Source organism: Biomphalaria glabrata, chromosome 2 (genome assembly GCF_947242115.1).
Source record: "Biomphalaria glabrata chromosome 2, xgBioGlab47.1, whole genome shotgun sequence".
In the NCBI taxonomy this organism is placed as follows: Eukaryota; Metazoa; Mollusca; class Gastropoda; family Planorbidae; genus Biomphalaria; species Biomphalaria glabrata.
The window spans coordinates 16,830,896-16,853,213 of NC_074712.1; the positions used below are offsets into that span (position 1 = coordinate 16,830,896).

General features: G+C 37.4%; 2 protein-coding genes across 2 annotated transcripts in view; one reads left to right on the forward strand and one right to left on the reverse strand.

Annotated features, from left to right (window-relative positions):
* Positions 1-7,957, reverse strand: part of LOC106066306 (uncharacterized) — a 48,983-nt gene extending 41,026 nt beyond the window's left edge. The window contains exon 1 of the mRNA XM_056019421.1: positions 7,341-7,957. The gene's annotated coding sequence lies outside the window, so the exon portion shown is untranslated. The remainder of the gene's footprint in view (positions 1-7,340) is intronic.
* Positions 98-21,488, forward strand: LOC129924644 (uncharacterized). Its single transcript, XM_056021107.1, has 3 exons — positions 98-109; positions 411-657; positions 20,689-21,488. Exons 1-3 carry the CDS (start codon positions 98-100, stop codon positions 21,486-21,488), a joined length of 1,059 nt encoding a protein of 352 aa, XP_055877082.1.
* Positions 21,489-22,318: the final 830 nt, after the last annotated feature.

Sequence of the window (22,318 nt, forward strand, 5' to 3'; positions counted from 1 at the left end):
TCTACAGGTATGCCACACACACATGTGTGTGGTTCAATGGATTTTAACAGTTTGCTTAACTCAGTGCTCTCAAGTTTGAATACCGATGTAGAAGAAAATGTCTGGTGCGGTATGCGCTCTGGACTGTCGTCTTAATGGTTCCGGATTCATATCCTGCCATCTGCCATCCCCCGTCGTACTGCGGGAGGTTTGGACTATGAAGTAGATTATCTTTAACACTGAAGGAATATCCTAAACATTTAAAACATAAAAAAACAACAGTAATTGACTCAAGTTGAGTTGTTTCTGCTGGGCAGATAAAGGCAACATGGAAATCGAGTAAGTCTCCTCGTTAGAGGTCACCGTATTAAGAACGTGTCTTCTGTAACATAGTCCAGGAGTCCCACACCTCCCATATCCCCTCAAACTAGAAAGTACCAGAGTGCACTGAGCAGGTCAAAGTACCAGAGTGCACTGAGCAGGTCAAAGTACCAGAGTGCACTGAGCAGGTCAAAGTACCAGAGTGCACTGAGCAGGTCAAAGTACCAGAGTGCACTGAGCAGGTCAAAGTACCAGAGTGCACTGACCAGGTCAAAGTACCAGAGTGCACTGACCAGGTCAAAGTGCCAGAGTGCACTGACCAGGTCAAAGGAGCAACGGAGACAAGGGCGAATCTCAGTACACGCATGTATCCAACTAGTTGAATTCATGAACATTCAGTCAGGCTATTGATCTATTAAGATATTACAGCCAAACCAAGAAGTTTGGCCATTTCGCTAAAATTAAAAATCTATATGCTAGTTTGTCATGCTAATTCGTGGATGGTCCGATTAAGGGATTTGGCCGTAAAGCATATAGTATTTAGAGTAGATAAGTTTCAATAGTCTGTTACATTGGAGGATAAATCGATCTTTTATCAGGCGTGTCGTAATATAGAGTAACTTCCTTTTCATACAAATGTTCACTAAGGGCTCAAGAGCCCTCACGGGGACTAGTTCAACATATACCTCCAGATCTGTCAAGTACGATTTATTTCCCTTGTTCAAGATATCAAACTATAATTACCAATAGTTAACTAACTTGACTAATTTTTATTTATTGATTCTTGTGTTGTCAGGTAAAAGAAATAATTGAGCAAAATTTCAGCTTAATTCAAGTTTGGTTGTGAGAGAAATAATGTGTACAAATATTTTGCCGGCCAGACAGTCAGAGTGACTTGATACGTGACCTCCGTGTTGAAGGCGCCGGTTGATATAAGCTTTGAAACAATTACTTTATTTTAGAAGCAGAAGCGCTTGTGTTTCTGCACAATATGAAAACAAAAAGACAATCCATTTTTGTACACAAGATACACCAAAGATTTCATTGTTAAAAATGTTTCATAGTCAACTAATGATTTCTGTATTACATCTTAACGAAATCACTCTCAAGAATAGTAGATCATTGGTAATTGTGCTGGCCACATGACACCCTTGTTAACCTTAGGCAACAGAAACAGATGACCTTTATTCATACACACTGTAGACCAAAAGGTCTGAAAGGGGAGCTATAGTAGATCAGTTTTTATGCTGTTTAATTTAACTTATTGAAAAATTCATTATATGGTTGGCATTCTTATAGGCCAGTAATTATTAAAGTTGTCTATATAGACCAGAGGTTCTTTAACTTTTTTGACCTGGGGACCCTTTATATAGTCAAAACTTGCCGCGGACCCCTAATTGGAAAATCTACATATATAAATATTATATATGTAACAAATTAAAAAAAAAAACAAATCACTTTGTTGAAGTGTTTATTGAGATTATAAATTTGTTGTTTAGAATAACATTTAAAATAATTAATGACATGGACAAGGTTGATTAGATTTTAGGAGCGTATTTATGCCCGGCTCAACGAACACACATTTCGACGGTTTCTTGTATTTGTGATGAGGTTCATTACAGCAAGAAATCCAGGTTGTAGCCAATACAAAGACGGGAAATCAGCCAACAATTTCTTTACAATGACACATAATGCAAGATTTACATTTGGATACATTTTAGTAACCAGACAACTAAAGCATTTCTTTACCAATAACAAAATTTGTGGTATCTTTGTTTACATATTGGTTTAAGTTCCTTGTTTGTGGATATTTTAATAAGCTGCATCTGCATTAGCATGGATTCATCTGTGATTGGTCAATGTCAATTATGTGATGTCTCGGACAGGCACAGAGCAGAAAGAGGAGCACTAGAGCCAGCATCTACCACGTTAGTAAACCAACTTAGCACGCCAAGCAGCGAGATTGTCTTCCTGGCTGACTCCATGACATCTCTTGTCATCTCAACAACAACAGCAAGGTGACATTCCTCCAACGGGCCATATTATATATATTATCTTGGCCCAAATGGGAGAATGGCTGAACAAGTCCAAAGTCCAAAAGAAATGAAAAAACAAAAAAGAGAGTTGAATAAACGAGATCAGGTCTCACGCAAAAGTTCAAGAACAAAGATCCCCATGAAAAGCTGTCCCAACATGACCAACAATTAATAGATTGTCTCAGGACTGGACAGAATGAGACAAAACATCTTTCGGATTCTAAAAAAAAAAAGGGAATAGTGAGATTTGACCTTGTGGAGCATCACCAGAGAATGCCGACCATGTCCTTCAAAGCTGCAAACTCTATCGAGATATAGGACTACGTGTCTGAACTTTTCAACATAGAGATGAGAAGGAAGAGGAAGAGGAAGAGTATGTGGTTGGATCCAATACCCAGTCGGGAGTATCCAAGTGAAAAATGTTTTCAAATGTTTAGTTGAAGTCGTCAAAGAATAGAGTAGAGTAGGCTAGTAAACAGTAGGCTAGTAAACAGTAGGCTAGTAAACAGTAGGCTAGTAAATAGTTGGCTAGTAAATAGTAGGCTAGTAAACAGTAGGCTAGTAAATAGTTGGCTAGTAAATAGTAGGCTAGTAAACAGTAGGCTAGTAAACAGTAGGCTAGTAAACAGTAGTGAAAGGCGAGTTGATTATTATTCAAATTATCCGATCGGATAAATTAGCTTTTATTTTAAATATTAATAATATTATTTTAATTGTATGCAATTTTCATCTTTCTGCCGACCTCTTTCAGTTAGGAATCCAAGGGGGGGGGTCCATGTAAGTGAAAAAAATTATATGTGGGGTCTATGAGATGTAAACGGGGGCCTGCGAACGTGAATCTCAATTAAACAGGTCGTGACTTTTAAGTCTGATTTCCCATAAATGGAATGACCTTATACAGTCTAGGAATTGTACTTAAGATATTCCTTTAAACTTTATTCGAATGAAAATGGGTTGTTTCTTTTAAATTTTAGAACTACTTCAATAACTTTATTTTGAAGAGAGTTTACTAATATGTAACATGGACGGATCTAAAACCTAAAAAGAAATGTAACAGTACAGTGTTGATTATTTAAAATTTGGCTTCAGTCCTTGCATGTCCAACATGCAATGGGTGCCATGTGGTTAGCAAAACGACCTTGACTTTTCCCCAACTAATTTCATGTACCCACTAGAGGTGGAGTCAAAAAAATTCCGAAATTAAAAAATTATGATTCGAACCCCAAACCTCAAGGTTCGGAAGCGAAGCGATTTACCGTTCAACCACCTCGACCCCCAGTTCTTGGATGAAAGAGATCTAATTTTAAAGCACTATTTAATGAATAAGACATCAGAATTCTTTCATAAACTTCAAGCCAAAAGATGGTAACCTAAATGGATAAAATGTCCATAGTCTCAAACTAATGAAGCGAAACATCTGACGGGTCGAACATTTCCCATTTCCTAATTCAAATGTATATATACTCGCCACAGGACAATCTCGAGTCAACCGATTACATATTATACTTGGATAGATCTGTTTTGACTGACAGAATTAGGGCCTACTGTTTATCAACCAAAAAGAAAACTCCGCAACCATCATGAACATCGCCGTACCACTATCCCACAATAGATGGAAAACTAAAGAGACAAACAAAAGATCTATGAGAACGTAAGCTTGGAGATTAAGTGTCTATGGAAGCTATCTATACTAGCTATACTAGCTATACTATCTATATACTATCTATACTAGCTATACTATCTATACTAACAATACACCCTGCTGTTATAGCAACCGGGGTGACAATATCAACAGACCTCGAAGACACGAAGCCGTTAGCATTCCTAAGAAGACCCTGTCAGAGTGCAGTAGACCTACTCCTGCTGCACTCCTGCAGACCTGACAAATCATCAGAAAATCCCTCAGTAGACATTGTGAACACGACTAGACCTACTGTGAATTTCGTTTCCGAAGCTCGACACGGGCAGAGCCAGAGAATGAGAAACAAAAAGTTCATTTAGTAATAACACTAAAGACAATAATAGTAATAATAATAATAAACGTCTTAAATAGGAATAGGTTGTTGTTTTTTCAAAACTAAGCTTAAGCGTTTATTTCATTTGTGTTCTAATTTATTACATGGCCAAAACAATTATCATAAATATAGAATAAAGTCCACACTCACTATATGTTCCAACATCTGTGCAAATAAAAAAAAATCAATTTCAGCAAATTGATATACGACGCTGTCATCTCAACAAATACTCCACCATACCGTGGTTCTAACATAGTCTATTTCGTGAATATTTCAATAGTTTTAGTAGACAACTGACGCATGGACTTACTATAACTCACATCTATTGGATTGTTACAATTGTTTTCACTCGGCCTCTCAATGTCATTTGATCCTATTTCTTTTGTCATTAAAAAAACATATTTAAACATATTTATGTTTCGGATGTTTCTTCCCAGTTGAAGATAATTTACTTCCTAGTCCAAACGTCCCGCTGGACGACGGGGGATGAAAGTGGGCAGGATATGAACCCGGGACCATCCAGACGACCGAACGACAGTCCACCGCGCATTCCGTACGACCAAGCAGCCATCCAGATGCAGAATGACATTACTGTCTCAATCAAAATCCAATAATTCAACCTTTTTTTTTTCAACTTTTGTATGCCTTGAATTAAAGCCTTGAATGAAGTCATTTTGAAACCACGTGATTGGCTCCAATTTCGAATTGCTCATATATTGCTTAATAAATTGCTAACAAGTCATTGACAAATTGCTGATAAATTGTCGAAAATTTTCTGATAAATAAGTGATAAATCTTTCAACAATTTTAATGCTATAATTTTTACATTTCGCATTTCAAATCCTTGTGTAAGAAAAAAAACTTCTTGTTGTATTTTTTTCAAACTGGAAGATTACAAAATGTCTTCAGTTCTGTATTAGATACTTAGATAGGGTAAAATAATAGTCTACAGTTCGTTGTAGTTTATAATAATAATAATAATATTAATAATAATAAGGCTTGTATTCGAGTCCGAAGATTAATGGGGAATGCAGTATGTAGTATATTATATGTTTTATAAAACAAAATAATAATAATAATAATAATAATAATTAAAAACTGTCAGAGGGCAGTACTGCTGCTAAACTGCCACTTCACCAGAGAATTCCTCAGTGGACACTCTTAAGTGGACTACAATAAATGTTGTTTCTCTCTGACCAAGCTCCACCCCGGCAAATCCAGGGAATGAACATGAGATCATTTCTAAAATAATATTGTTATGAAAGAAATCGTATTGATCCATGGGGAAACTTTTCTTGCAATTTTTTCATTACACAAAATACACCATTAAAACAATAGCGAATAAAATGTACATTGACATCCACAGTCGCCCTTCCAACATTACATGTGAAGTTTACAGGACAGTCAGTTGGATTGGATTAATTCATTGAATTGCTAATGGAACAAAAGAGTTCCTGTATCTTTTTGTTTTTGTGATTGGTCTCTTGTATCTTCTCTGCGAAGGTAACATATTAAATGCATGACTTGAAGTCTGTTTCTTTTAAGTTTAAATGATGAATCTAGTGTAAATCTGTCTACCAGTTAATCGGTTATTCACACAAGGACTAGAAAAACATTTTTTGAAGAACAGAAGTTGGTGTAGTAGAACAAAAAAAAAAGATCACTTCCCAATGTGTTCCATTCACCTCAATGGACGTATCATCAGATCTCGATTGTATAGAAATAACGTGTGGTGTAGAGCACAACCAACAAAAGCTGCTGACATCCTCGGCTCTTCATGACACTATTCGTACAGCACTGCAGCATGGAATCATAGATGTACACTCACGGGGCTAGAAAGTAACTCGCTCACTTAGAGATTTTAGAACAGTGTTTCCCAAACTGTGTTCCGCGGAACCCTAGTGTTCCGCGAGGTCCGAAAAAGTATTCCCTGAACTACTGGAAGAATGAACTAGTAGGCCACCACGAGAATTAATCACTCTAATAAAAACAGCAAAGTGTTCCGTTAAAGAAAAAGTTTTGGAAACACAGAGTTAGAATAAAATAAACTCATGCCAACTCCAAACTTGTATAAAAACAATAGTTTTCACACACCGGCCATGTCGTGAAGTTCAATTTCATAGTTCATTAGTTTGAGTACTTTGATCATTATTAGAGAATACAAAAATATATCAATGGTATAAATGTTGTCTTAGACTTTCTCTTTACACATAGCATTTTCAGTAGTCGGATGTGGCAAAATATGTAGGTCAGATTTAGATCTTCGAAGCCACGTAAAATGCAGCAATTTGTCTTATTCTTTGAGCTCAAAGACTTTGCTCTACAGTTGCTAGACGGAGGAGAAACTAATAGAAAGTCTTTGAAGCTTTAGAAATGTGTCATCTTGTTCTTTAGTTTACTAGGTTTGAATGTCTCTGACACCAAATGTCTCGTTTATGTTAGAAAATATGAATGAAAATAACAATAATAATTCTAAGATATTATGTATACATTTTTTTTTAAAACTGTCTTTCAAAAAAAAACAAAAGCTTTTCAAAAATATTTTTTTTAATCCAATTAGGATAAAATGCTATTCTAAATAGATGATTTTATTTCTGTGACAATATGTCCAGTCAATATGCCCAGTCAATATGTCCAGTCAATAAGTCCAGTAAATATGTCCAGTCAATATGTCCAGTCAAATCAAGAGTTTCCTTCTATTCAAAGTCAACATTTAGAAATGACGAAACGGCAAAAATGTTGTCTATGGCTACACAAAATGTTGTCTTTGGCTACACAAAATGTTGTCTATGGCTACACAAAATGTTGTCTATGGCTACACAAAATGTTGTCTATGGCTACACAAAATGTTGTCTAAGGCTACACAAAATGTTGTCTATGGCTACTCAAAATGTTGTCTATGGCTGCACAAAATGTTGTCCATGGCTACACAAAATGTTGTCTAAGGCTACACAAAATGAAATGTAAGCTATTTAAATTGAATACTTACTTCAACGGTAGTCAATTCTCTCGTACAACCTTTTCTCGTCTTTGTGAAGATCGTCTGCTAATGAATCACATGTGAAGATCGTCTGCTAATGAATCACATGTGAAGTAATTCCGAATGAATTCTTAACTTGAACATCCAAAATGTTTAGTATTACTAGAAAAAACTCACTGACTCTAACATTATTCGTACGCTACATTCACTATAGCAGTGTGCGGGTTTCAAATTGATTATAGAAGTCTAATGTATTATGTTCTTTTTTCAATAAAGTGAATTGTTTAGGTCTAAAGCAAATATTGTAAACTCTATATTAGCTTCTTGAGCTAATTGACACGAAGTCAAGAGACATCATCCTCAGTTATTTAGAGAATAAAAAAGTCACAAAAGAAATGAAACAATTCAACAACATCGGTCCAAAACAACAACAACACTGTCTCGGTTTTGATTTCTTGTTTTTTAAAGTCCTTGCTATCACGGGTGCTCACTCTTGACGCATCTTTCCGTTAGTGCTGATTGTTGCCGGGGCGAGTTGCGGGACATTGAGTGTAATGGCTAAAGAGTTGTCGCGGGGGTTGATTTTGTTGCGACAAGACTCAAAGGGGGGGAGAATAAGAGCGAGAATGGTGGTGGGGGAGGCGATCATCCTGATCATCAAGAGTTGTGACTTCCCCTCCCATGGTAATTTCGTTTTTCCACGTGACAAAAAAAAAAGTCTGTTAATGAGCTTTTACTCAACCTCGCCAGCACGTGCCGCTCGCCGAGATCTTGACATCTTTTCGACCAATGGGACAGGCGTAGAGGCGGGCCCGGGGGTAACTCCTCCCAGTGTGAATTTTTTTTGACTCTTTTGCTTCCAGTGATTGTCCTGGGATTCCGCGCGCAGCGACGTGCCAGGGAACGAGAAACCGGCTCCCTTAACATCTTCTTTCTCATTCCCCCCTTCCCCTCCTCACAGTTATAGAAGCGCCCCCCCTTCCTCCCTTTTCACACCCTCTCCCTCCGGGTTCAAGTTTACCACCAAAACATCTTTATTGAGCTGATAAATATTGGATGTTAATCCACGTTTGTGTAGCGCCACCCTACGGGGCGCCGCATTTCAAATCTGTCAGGCATGGCATAATTTTATTCTAACTCCCAACGAAGCCCTCTGAGCTGTATTTGCACCATAGTCCAGTTAGCTCTGGGAATGAGAAATCCTGGTTGAAGAGAAGGGGGGGGGAGGGAGGTGTGGATGAGATGAGACTATTTTGTTGAAATTAAATAATTAATAATTAACTAAATGTTCCTGTAATGATATCTAAACGACTCTACTCATTTGAATCAAATATGTATCATTACATTTGGTGTCAGAAGTGCTGTCGCCAAGCGCCTGCCGTTGATAATTAATTACTAGTGAATGGTGCCATACCCCAACAGTATTTATAGAGCTACACCCTTGTTAACCGTGGACCACAGAAACATATGACCTTTACATCATCTGCCCCATAGATTGCAAAGTCTGAAAGGGGAAACTAAAAAACAAACAACAAAGTTGTGAACAAGGTAAGCGATGAATTCTGTTACCCTAAATGTAAGCAGAGTCTCAGCTCACTTTTATTTCACATGGGTCATTTGTCTGCTTGTTTCAGCAGAGTCTCAGCTCACTTTTATTTCACATTTGTCTGCTTGTTTCAGCAGAGTCTCAGCTCACTTTTATTTCACATGGGTCATTTGTCTGCTTGTTTCAGCAGAGTCTCAGCTCACTTTTATTTCACATGGGTCATTTGTCTGCTTGTTTCAGCAGAGTCTCAGCTCACTTTTATTTCACATGGGTCATTTGTCTGCTTGTTTCAGCAGAGTCTCAGCTCACTTTTATTTCACATGGGTCATTTGTCTGCTTGTTTCAGCAGAGTCTCAGCTAACTTTTATTTCACATGGGTCATTTGTCTGCTTGTTTCAGCAGAGTCTCAGCTAACTTTTATTTCATATGGGTCATTTGTCTGCTTGTTTTCATTGGGTTTGGATTTAAAAAAACAAAAACAAAGCTACCCTACGCTGTTTAATTTCCTCATAAAAATTAGTTGTTGTTTTTTTTTGTATCAAGTGGAGAATGCCAACTACCCCCCCCTCGCGCATCAACCACAACATATCTACCCTTCTGCGTTCATCGATTTTACCAGAAAACCTGTTTTTTTTATTTTTTACTTGATCCAGTGACTCTCACATTCTTAAACTCCGGTCCATTGATCCAGTGGTTCTTCTAATCTTAGTCTAGTCACATGATCCAGTGGTTCTTCTAATCTTAGTCTAGTCACATGATCCAGTGGTTCTTCTAATCTTAGTGTAGTCACATGATCCAGTGGTTCTTCTAATCTTAGTCTAGTCACATGATCCAGTGGTTCTTCTAATCTTAGTCTAGTCACATGATCCAGTGGTTCTTCTAATCTTAGTCTAGTCACATGATCCAGTGGTTCTTCTAATCTTAGTCTAGTCACATGATTCAGTGGTTCTCCATATCTTATTGATCCTTGTCTCTCCCAATCTTACACTATAGTCCATTGATTCAATAGTTCTTCCAATCACTTGATCCATCTTCCCATCTTACACTATAGTCCATTGATTCAATAGTTCTTCCAATCATTTGATCCATCTTCCCATCTTACACTATAGTCCATTGATTCAATAGTTCTTCCAATCACTTGATCCATCTTCCCATCTTACACTATAGTCCATTGATTCAATAGTTCTTGCAATCACTTGATCCATCTTCCCATCTTACACTATAGTCCATTGATTCAATAGTTCTTCCAATCATTTGATCCATCTTCCCATCTTACACTATAGTCCATTGATTCAATAGTTCTTCCAATCACTTGATCCATCTTCCCATCTTACACTATAGTCCATTGATTCAATAGTTCTTCCAATCACTTGATCCATCTTCCCATCTTACACTATAGTCCATTGATTCAATAGTTCTTGCAATCACCTGATCCATCTTCCCATCTTACACTATAGTCCATTGATTTAATAGTTCTTGCAATCATTTGATCCATCTTCCCATCTTACACTATAGTCCATTGATTCAATAGTTCTTCCAATCACTTGATCCATCTTCCCATCTTACACTATAGTCCATTGATTCAATAGTTCTTCCAATCATTTGATCCATCTTCCCATCTTACACTATAGTCCATTGATTCAATAGTTCTTCCAATCACTTGATCCATCTTCCCATCTTACACTATAGTCCATTGATTCAATAGTTCTTGCAATCACTTGATCCATCTTCCCATCTTACGCTATAGTCCTTTGATTCAATAGTTCTTGCAATCACCTGATCCATCTTCCCATCTTACACTATAGTCCATTGATTCAATAGTTCTTGCAATCATTTGATCCATCTTCCCATCTTACACTATAGTCCATTGATTCAATAGTTCTTCCAATCATTTGATCCATCTTCCCATCTTACACTATAGTCCATTGATTCAATAGTTCTTGCAATCACTTGATCCATCTTCCCATCTTACACTATAGTCCATTGATTCAATAGTTCTTCCAATCACTTGATCCATCTTCCCATCTTACACTATAGTCCATTGATTCAATAGTTCTTCCAATCACCTGATCCATCTTCCCATCTTACACTATAGTCCATTGATTCAATAGTTCTTCCAATCACTTGATCCATCTTCCCATCTTACACTATAGTCCATTGATTGAGTGGTTCTCCATATCTTTAACTCTGGTCCATTGATTGAGTGGTTCTCCATATCTTTAACTCTGGTCCATTGATTCAGTGGTTCTCAATATCTTTAACTCTGGTCCATTGATTCAGTGGTTCTCCATATCTTTAACTCTAGTCCATTGATGTAGCGGTTCTACCAAAAAAGAGAGAAAGAAATATCTGGGTGAATTTTACCATAAAAGCTTTTTAAAAGAATTTATAAATAAAAAGGGGAAACGACCTCAATTCGAATTCATGTCTCACGCCTCCTCAAGCCGACATACTAACCACTCTGCTAGTGAGATCCTAATGAAAGTATATGATTGTATTGTTATCTATCGTTTGCTTAATACTTACTTTAAAGTGACGACATATAAATCGGACTCATTCAACTTACAGCAACAGGTTCAGTCAAGACTTGCTAGATAAATATGTAGAGGCGTCACGTGTTCTGGTCTATTAATAACAACCAATTCAATTAGTCATCACATGTCTCCAATATCACTCAATGTTTGTAGCCTACTCATTATTTGCTAACGTTAAAACTGGAACATACAGTTCGCTTTGTACACTTAACAACATCCTAGAGTCTGTATTATTACTAGCACGTTAAAGTAATTAACTCTTTTCGTTAGTCTAACAGTAGGCTTACAAACAAATGAAACATTAAAGGGAGCGTTTCACACAGCTAGCTCTAACTCTTAATGAATCTACATCTCTATAGATTAGAAATAACGCGGCCTATTTTCACCATGAAAGAGAAAGATCAGCAAAGAGAGGTGATCAATGTAGCTTCTCTCATTTTGAACTCCGAGAAAACTGGCGCCAATTCATCCGCGTCAAAAGATTTCCCTCCGAGATGTTTCTATCATCAACACTTCCTGGAGTTTTTTTCATGCCGCCATCTTGCACAGCCGCGGGGAACATGGAGATGTCAAGTCTCACGCCACCAATAATAAAAAAACCAACGTAAGATCCGCTTGTGAATCTGTTTGTAGAAGATTGGTGGTAGCTCCCCGGCGCCCTGCCGCGCCCCCATCACTATCTCTGGCGCCTTCACCAGTTGCCCACAGCATCCTGCACACACCATCTAGCAGACGACAGCTTGCTATTGGCCTAATGAAGTTCGACACTTTTGTTTCCCACGTTCTAAAACTAATAGCAACATAAATAAATGATTCGTGCATTCAAAACAAAGCAAAACAAAAACTTGACAAGATGGAAAAATGTTGTGTGCTAATTAATTTGCATCAGAAAACAGTTTTTTTTTCTTTGATAGTTATTATCGTCTGCATCATCATGTGACATCGTATCGTCCAATCAGATGTCAGCATTTGGTCTTTGGCGGACACTGATTTATCTTGTTGTTTCAGATGCTTCGTATGCTCCGTTAGATTTCAAGATGATTACATCCTACCCTGAAACTCATGCAGGACAGCTGGGGTTGTGGTGAGCAGGATTCGAACCTGAGACCTTCGAGACGATTTCCAAAGCACTTACCACACGGTTAGGCGAAAAATAATTATTTGAGCCTTGGCTGTAAACAATAATTAGATCTCTTTGTGGTAATCTACATTTAGTACGTATGACTCTCTTGATATTTTTACAAAACCTCTACTCAACTCAACTTCGTTGAACCTGGAACCTGGGTGGAACCTGGACACGGATCTTAAAAACGGCTCTAACGATTTTCCTGTAACAATGACTTAAAATCTGCCAAGTCATTGGTTTTTCTGGCTGACTCAGACAACCCGTTGCATGCTCTAATAGCACTAGGGAAGAAAGAGTATTTATACAAATTTGTCCTAGCATATTGAACGAGGAATGTGCCTTTATCTTTGTGTCTTTCAGAGTATTTTATTAGATTTTGTTTTTGTATTTGAAGATTATGGTTCAGTGTTTTATGTATAATTGCTACTTTTCTAAGTCTTCTATCCTGAAGGGTCTCTAAATCTAATAATCTAACTAAAGGTGTTACTCTAATCAAATGTAAATATTTGTTTGTTATGAATCTCACTATCATAAGTTCTATAAAGAAGGAATTGCTAAAAATATTTTTATAATGTTTTTTTTTTTTTAAGTAAAGTAAAGTAAAGTTTCCCTTTCAGACCTTGTGATCTATAGGGCAGATGATGTCAAGGTCATATGTTTCTGTGGCCTAAGGTTAACGAGGGTGTCTTTTAGCCAGCACAATGACCAACCGCCTTTACTTTTCCCCAACTGTTGTCAGGTACCCATTAGAGCTGGGTGGACTCACAGGTGCCCAGGAATCCCGAAATTTAAAATCACAGTCTTCACCATGATTCGAAAGCCAAGCGCTTTACCGCTCAGCCAACGCGCCTCATTTGTTTGTTAGTGCGTGAGTGTTATTTGTGGATGCATGCATGGATGTGTGTGCATGTATATTGGACTTGCTTTAACTTAACTTAAGAGTTATACCAATGGCGTAATCAAATACATATTCAATTCAAAGCAAATACTGATACAAGCGCATCAAAAACGTCGCTGCCAAATAAGATGAAGAATAAGAAGCGAAGACGATGACCCACTTGCAACATCGTCGGGGGTCGCCACCTCTCTTGAGAAGGCTGTGTGTCTGCTGTGACTTGAGATGATGTTAACTATAAATATATCGAGTTGCGAGTATAAACAACACTACCAACAGAATGAAGAGAATAAGAGAATCCGGCCTCTTTGAAATAATAGAACAATTTATTTCCAAAATAAGGGCCACGTCGTCAGATCTAGATAAAACACCTCCTATGCTAAGCACTGCCGTGGGTCTCCTGTTCGTTTATCTGTCTCAAAGCTATTTCCGTTCTCAGTTTTTGATGTACTGTTTCGTCACAAAGGAAATCCCCGATTAGTCCCAACTTCTACGCGTCTGTCAAGGCGTTACATAAGCAAGACATGACAACACGAGTCGCAGTGCGGACAGTTGCTGTTCAAGGTGTTCTCAAACTTGAAATGCACATAGTTATTAAATGTACATGGGGGGACACAATGTCTGTCGGCTTCCACAAGGACTGACAGATAGAGTTGATAGAAGCTTTTGAACATGATGTGAATGGTGAGGATTAAATGCCATTTGATTTGAATTTGAATATTCGGCACATTGGCACATTTTAGGTCATGTCTTTCCCTTTAAGTTTTCAAAGATTTTCTTCTGTTGCTAAGTAAATACAAACAGGACGTTGAAGCTATGCAAATTACTAAATTTAAGAATTAAAATCATGTATCTATTATTGGAATATTACAAATGCTAGTTTTAGTCAATAAAATATTAATAAACATCTGTTGTATATGTATTTATAGTGCTATGGCACGATTAGGAATTAGTTATTTGTTTCGGTAATGAGGGAAAGTTTTTACTTTGCGACGATGACGTAGGGTTTTTAAAAATACAGAAACGAAATAGAAATCGACAAAACAAGACGCTCTTCATCAGTGTAGAAATAGGTAGTGTTGACGAACATAGCTGACATTCGATGGTTCCCTTCATTGGTATTAAACGTATTTATTGATCTATAACAGCGTCGACTATCTCTATTGTTTCCGCCTTTCGCCGGTGTTACTGAATGAGTTTGAGGGTTACCTCCTGTTTATTGCATTGGTTTGTATACGACACCGCGGATGAGCCTTAACAATATATATATTTTTCTCCAAATGAACTCCCTCAGATTCTAGCAGTGAGCCCCACTTCTCTAATAAAACCCAGCATTTTCCCAGGATCTACGTCATCAAACAGTGTTAATCATTTTAGAATCACGTTTTGATTTCGCCTGGAATATTGGAAACATAATGGAAAGTGGTGACTGTATCAGTGAAGTCTGTGGTATTTACCTACACTGATATACTGTGAATTAAATACAAACAAACAAACAAATAGTGTTTATTTTTAAACATCTTGCAGCCTGACACAGATGACACCTTCAGTGCGCCAGTTACACCTGCGAGTCTTTGAGTCCCTCGTTTTAACAAGTAACCAGCTTCCACTGGGAATCAGCTTCCGTTCCAACCCTGGTGGGCGCTTGAATGTTTCATTATGGACTTTTGATCGCCATCACCTTGTTCAAAATGGGTAATGAACATTATTTCAGAGAAGTAAAAGCGGTGGAACATTCTGTTATCCACACGATACCCTGATTGAGCAATGTGTAACATCTGCCCCAGAGAATACCAGGTCTGCCCCAGATACCTAGCAACTTTTAACTACTTCTAATGATAATGTAAAGAAGACCAAAGTATTGCTTTCTCTTTTCTTCTAGTCTTTGTGATACTTGTAGAAATACTGACTGACTTTTAAAACATCTTCATCTTTCAATTAGATTATTCATTATGATAATACATTTCTTTTTTTTTCCTTTCTTTCTATTTTTCTCTTTAACTCATCCTTCTAATAGCTCGAACGAATAGCAGAGCCCTCTAATGGAGAATAAAAAGCAGAAGTCTGTAAGACAGCGATGGGAGTTAATTCTTTCCAGACGGCTCGAGTTACCCTCCTCGCCCCCCCCTCTTCCTTTAATTTTTTTACACTAACTATGACAGTTGACAGTGGTTCTTATTACGATCATTCTCGTCACCCAAATTATTTATAAAGCCTTTTGATTGGACGCTAGTGTCGCGTGTCACGGCACAAAACAAAAATTAGCCTGTAATTAAATTCTTTACTGTTTGCTAATGTATAACTGACAGTGTGTGTGTGTGTGTGTGTGTTGAGGAGAGTGATGGCAGAATTGGAGGGAAGGGGGGTATGAGCTGTATTCCTGGTGAATTTAAAATGTTTCACTGTTAAGAATGAGATGACCTGGGATACATGTGGAAACAGATTTGAGCGAGCCCCGAAACGGGAGAACTCGCTATTAGTTTTGCGTGGTCTCACTTTCCGTCCTTCCGTCCGTCACGTTTAGATTTTAACCATTAGAAGAGATCAGGGGAAATTTCATGATATTTTGCAGGCTGCAAAGTTCTGGTGCAACGACTAGTATGGATCTTCTCAAAGCAAACTGTCTGGTTTCGAACATTAAATATGCAAGTTTTTTTATTTTCTTCACTAAATAGTAAATAGTTGAAAACAGGACAGGGAAGGCTATATCGATGATGATAAGTTGTATATTTTTACAACACTTATTCATATATGTTAATTATTTCCCTAGTTATAAAAATAATATAAATTTCTATCATTTCGTGTTTTTTTTCTATAATAATTAAGGCACCGAAAAAAAATATTTTAATTTTAAACAAGACATAATGCAATTTGTATGAAAATAATTATACGCGTTAATTTTTTTTTAATTAATAAGTAGTGTATATTCCCTTACTTCCATGCGCGCCATACTGCATAGGCTTCTATATTAAAACCTCTGAATCCAACAAACGCCGTGCTGTCGTTCGTCTCAGACTTATACTATTATATTATACTCAGACTTTAACAAACTAGAATCATTTGTTAGCCCAATGGACCTCATTCACCAATCGTAAACAAACAACATTTAGCCAGGTGATCATGTTGATAAAACAACGGAACAACTGTCACGTGACAGCCACTGTGTATTAAAATTAGATCGTAATTTATATAAAAGAGATAGAGAATCACGTGGCAAAATATTGTTTGTTTACGATTGGTGAATGAGTCCATTTACAAACTAGTTCTCGATAGTCTTAAGAATGGTTACATCTATTCAAAGTTATTCAAAAAACTCCTTAACCCAATAAACAGCACAAATGACGGATCTAATATAAAAAGCAGAAAGTAAAGCGTATGTATATATGAATGGAAGTCATGAATGGAAATAAAAAAACGTTTGACCAATCTTGACAAAACTTGGCCTAAAAGTTCCTTAGATCACGGCGGAGACAGTGGTGTATGTTGAATGTCCCTCCCACAACCGGAGGGGCCTAAAAATAGACAAAAAGTGCCTAATTGTATCTCTATTAAAGAACGAAACTTTTTTAAACAAATCGGGTAAACCCGTTTTCACAGAAATTTATAATGGAACATGAATATGTCGGCTGAAAGGGTAAACCTATTGTTATAATCTACTTTTACTTTCGTGGCAAAATAAAAATAAAAAATTGTGAAAGGAACATTCTCCAAGTTTGACATAAACCTAAATTCAATCCAATAGATCATTAATACCCAAACTAAGGGCCGCAGGCGGCGGGTTTTATCCGGCTTCTATACGTATATAAGTACACAGAGATATCGTTGTTTATATGGCAAGTAGTGAATAATAAGAAAAACTTGTGACCAAATAAAAAAAAAAGATGCACTGCTCTTGGGGCTTATGGATATTTATATCATCAGCTGTGTCAAATTGTGACCCTCCTCCCCCCTCCATTTTTTTGTTTCTCATCTCTCCCCTCCCCTTTCTGGCCAAACCTTAGCCGCTGGCCAACATCACCCTGTCCCCATGCCGCCCTCCTCCTTGCACTTCCTCCCCACACATGAAATGCGAGCTCGTCAGCCGGACAGCACGTGCGGTCAGTGACGGTGTACGCTGGCCTGATCTCCGCAGGGACCCCGGGAAATTCTATTATGTCACAGCGTGGGACCGGCCCCCGTCACTGTATTGTATCACCAGATTAGATTTGCGACCGATTGAACTATCAATTATTTAGGGGAACATCATATCTATAACCGGGGGGACAAGTACTCCACCCCACCCCCAACCCCACAACCCCCTTTAGACTTCTATTGGGCAGTAATTCTGTTAAATCATTTATTCGCCTGATTGCATTAAGACAGGAAGTTACACAAGTCACTTCTCGATTTCATGATCTCTGCTGTTTTGTGTGTTTGTCCCACAATCCTTCACTTCTTCTTCTCTCGTATTTTCTTCGTTTCTCTACATTTTATCTCCCTTCCTCTCTGTCTTTGCATCTATCTCTCCATCTCTGCCTCTGTCTATCTCTATCTCTCTCCATCTCTCTATCTCTGCCTATCTCTATCTCCATCTATCTTTCTCTGCCTCTCTCCCTATCCATCTCTCTCGATCGCTCTCTCTCTGCCTCTCTTTCTCTGTCTCTCTCCATCTCTATTTCTCTACATCTCTCTGCCTCTTTCCCTCTCCATCTCTCTGCCTTTCTCCCTCTCCATTTCTCTCCCTCTCTCCCTCTCCATCTCTCTCTATCCCTCTCTCCTTCTCTCTCTCTCTCTCTCCACCTCTCTATCTCTTTCTCTCTCCCCACCTCTCTATCTCTGCCTGTCCACCTCCCCATCTCACCATCTCTCTATCCGCCTCAGTCCCTCTCACCTCTCTCTCTCCAACTTTATCTGCATCTTTCCCTATCTCCATTTCAATCTCCTTCTATCACCTTCTGCATTTTTCTCTCTTTCCAGCTTTTTCTCTCTACTCCCCTTCTTACTTTCCATGTCTCTCTGTCTCCTAAGTACATTTCTCTAACACTACCCAACTTCTTTCTTTTTCACCGAGCTGTAACCTTTTGAATTACAATAACAACAATAACAACAACAATAAAAATAAAAACAACAATAACAACAACAATAAAAATAAAAACAACAATAACAACAACAACAATAACAACAACAAAAACAAAAACAATAGCAATAACAACAACAATAAAAATAAAAACAACAATAACAACAACAATAAAAATAAAAACAACAATAACAACAACAATAAAAATAAAAACAACAATAACAACAACAATAAAAATAAAAACAACAATAACAACAACAACAATAACAACAACAATAATAACAACAACAACAACGACAATAACAATAACAATGCCAACAACAATAACAACGACAATAATAACAACAATAACAACACCAACAATAACAACAACAATAACAACAATAATAACAACAATAACAACAACAATAACAACAACAACGACAATAACAACGACAATAACAACAACAACAATAACTACAACAAAAACAACAACAATAACAACAACAATAAAAACAACAATAACAACAACAACAACAACAACAACAACAATAACAACGACAATAACAGCAACGACAATAACAACAACAACAACAATAATAACAACAATAACAACAACAATAACAACAACAACAATAATAATAATAACAACAATAACAATAACAACAACAATAACAACAGCAATAATAACAACAACAACGACAATATCAACGACAATAACAACAACAATAACAAAAATAACAACAACAATAATAACAACAATAATAATAACAACAACAACAATAACTACAACAAAAACAAAAAACAATAACAACAACAATACCATCAATAAAGACAACAATAACAACAACAATAACAACAACAATAACAACAACAACAATAACAACAACAATAACAATAACAACAATAATAACAATAACAAAAACTATAACAACGACAATAAAAACAACAATAACAACAACAACAACAACAATAACAACAATAACAACAACAATAACAACAACCATAATGTCACCACCTCAAAGTTGGTGCCATAGAGTAGAAACCCTAATTCTATAATGTAAATGTTAATTCAATATTGTGAATCTTATTCACAACTAATGTTGCCCTAGGGTGAACACTTTTGACCTTAGGTGAACCAGAGAGTTAAAGGCAGTCAGTCAACATAGTGATCTTGTAGCAAGCACTTGATAGAGTCACTTTATATATAAGCAGTAGAGTTAGATGTTTAAAGTAGTTGGTTATAGAATAGTTACTAAGTTGTTATATTGGTGATATTTCTGTTGGATTAATACTGACCATTCCTGGGTCAAATCGTATATCGTATTCACCATGTGATGTTATATTAAACTTATTTGTGTCTGCTACATCCAGCGTCATTTCATTATTCTGTGATTTATATCATGAACCTAATGTCACCACCACGCCTACATTGATAAACCGACAATAATAGCACGGCATCAAAACATAACCACAGTGACATTTAAGATATCTAAAATAACAACGGTGACACATAACAACAACAATAACAACAACAAAAACAACAACAATAACAACGACAATAACAACAACAATAATAACAACGGCAATAACAACAATAACAACAATAACAACGACAATAACAACAACAACAATAACAACGACAATAACAACAACAACAATAACAACGGCAATAACAACAATAACAACAATAACAACAACAATAACAACAACAATAACAACAACAATAACAACAACAATAACAACAACAATAACAACAACAATAACAACACCAACAATAACAACGACAATAACAACAACAATAACAACAACAATAACAACAACAATAACAATAACAAAAATAACAGAAACAAAAACAATAACAACACTAACAACTACATCAGCAATAACAACAACAATAACCCCAACAATAATAATTACAATTGTGTGTTTGTGTGTGCGTGCGTGTGTGTGTATTTGTGTGCATGCGTGTGTGTATGATTTAGTGGAGGAAAATGAAGAAGAAATTATTGAGACTGTATATTAGGGAACGCTCCAAACTGTACAGGTCACGTTTTTGCTGTGAGGTTTGAAGTGTGCAGTAGTGAAGCAGTGAGTGAAGTGGTGTGTGAAGTGGTGTGTGAAGCAGTGAGTGAAGTGGTGTGTGAAGCAGTGAGTGAAGTGGTGTCTGAAGCAGTGAGTGAAGTGATGTGTGAAGCAGTGAGTTAAGTGGTGTGTGAAGCATTGAGTGAAGTGGTGTGTGAAGCATTGAGTGAAGCGGTGTGTGAAGCGGTTAGTGAAGTGGTGTGTGAAGCAGTGAGTGAAGTGGTGTGTGAAGCATTGAGTGAAGTGAAGTGTGAAGCAGTGAGTGAAGTGGTGTGTGAAACAGTGAGTGAAGTGGTGTGTGAAGCATTGAGTGAAGCGGTGAGTGAAGCGGTGTGTGAAGCGGTTAGTGAAGTGGTGTGTGAAGCAGTAAGTGAAGTGGTGTGTGAAGCATTGACTGAAGTGGTTTGTGAAGCAGTGAGTGAAGTGGTGTGTGAAGCAGTGAGTGAAGTGGTGTGTGAAGCATTGAGTGAAGCGGTGAGTGAAGCGGTGTGTGAAGCGGTTAGTGAAGTGGTGTGTGAAGCAGTGAGTGAAGTGGTGTGTGAAGCATTGACTGAAGTGGTTTGTGAAGCCGTGAGTGAAGTGGTGTGTGAAGCAGTGAGTGAAGCAGTGAGTGAAGTGGTGTGTGAAGCAGTGAGTGAAGCAGTTAGTGAAGTGGTGTGTGAAGCAGTGAGTGAAGTGGTGTGTGAAGCAGTGAGTGAAGTGGTGTGTGAAGCAGTGAGTGAAGTGGTGTGTGAAACAGTGAGTGAAGTGGTGTTTGAAGCAGTGAGTGAAGTGGTGTGTGAAGCAGTGAGTGAAGTGGTGTGTGAAGCAGTGAGTGAAGTGGTGTGTGAAGCAGTGAGTGAAGTGGCGTGTGAAGCAGTGAGTGAAGTGGTGTGTGAAGCAGTGATTGAAGTGGCGTGTGAAGCAGTGAGTGAAGTGGTGTGTAAAATTTTGTAAGCAGCACGTGCTAGGGTTATAGATGACAAGAGCCGTAGCCTCCGTGAGATCGAGTTTTCGCAGAGCATAGCCCAATAATGTTTAAGTAATCGGCTTTACTTTAATGACATATTATATTAATGATCCCAATTCTGTAACATGGACTTTAATGTTACACGATTATGACGTTGCGTCAGTCATTATGTGATGAGACAGGTTTAAGGCTTGGCTAATTGTTATTGCATTATCGATACTCAGTCGTTGGTTTGTAATTCCAACAGCTAGCATAATGACATCAGTGTAGGCGTACGAAATGTAGCACTTGAGGTAAACACGAACATGCTTCTTTCCAAAGAAAACTGAATATAATTTTTATTTTTAAATAGACAACAGATTCAGCTTTAAAGGAAGATGTATGTAGAAACAAGGGTGAAAAGAGAATTGAAACAGGATACAACTCATTAAATATGCACGTCTGTTCTGTTTCACGTCTCGGGGTTCCACCCCACTTCAACTTTCACATTAACATTTATTAATTTGAACTACGACAGACGACCTCATGATTTCGTCAGAATGTATTCAGCCTTACACAATCAAATCATCCGCTCAGATTATTTCATGATTACCTTAAGGACACACACAGGCACTCTATAGCATGTGTTAGGTAATAACAGTAGCATACGATTAACCATCTATATAAAATTCCCAATTGCGGCTGAACCAAAGATACTATATAAGTAATCACTCTAATCATACCAAATTTAGAACTCTCACAGAGTACACATCTCTTAAACTGTCAAAAGGGAATAAAAGATACACAAAAGTGAAAATCTTTTTGTTTCAATTTTAAA

Excerpts from the sequence above, each read along its gene's own strand:
- LOC129924644 (XM_056021107.1), top strand. Across the intron at positions 658-20,688 it reads GGAGACAAGGGCGAATCTCA|CATTGAGTGAAGTGGTGTGT; the intron begins GTACACGCATGT and ends TGGTGTGTGAAG.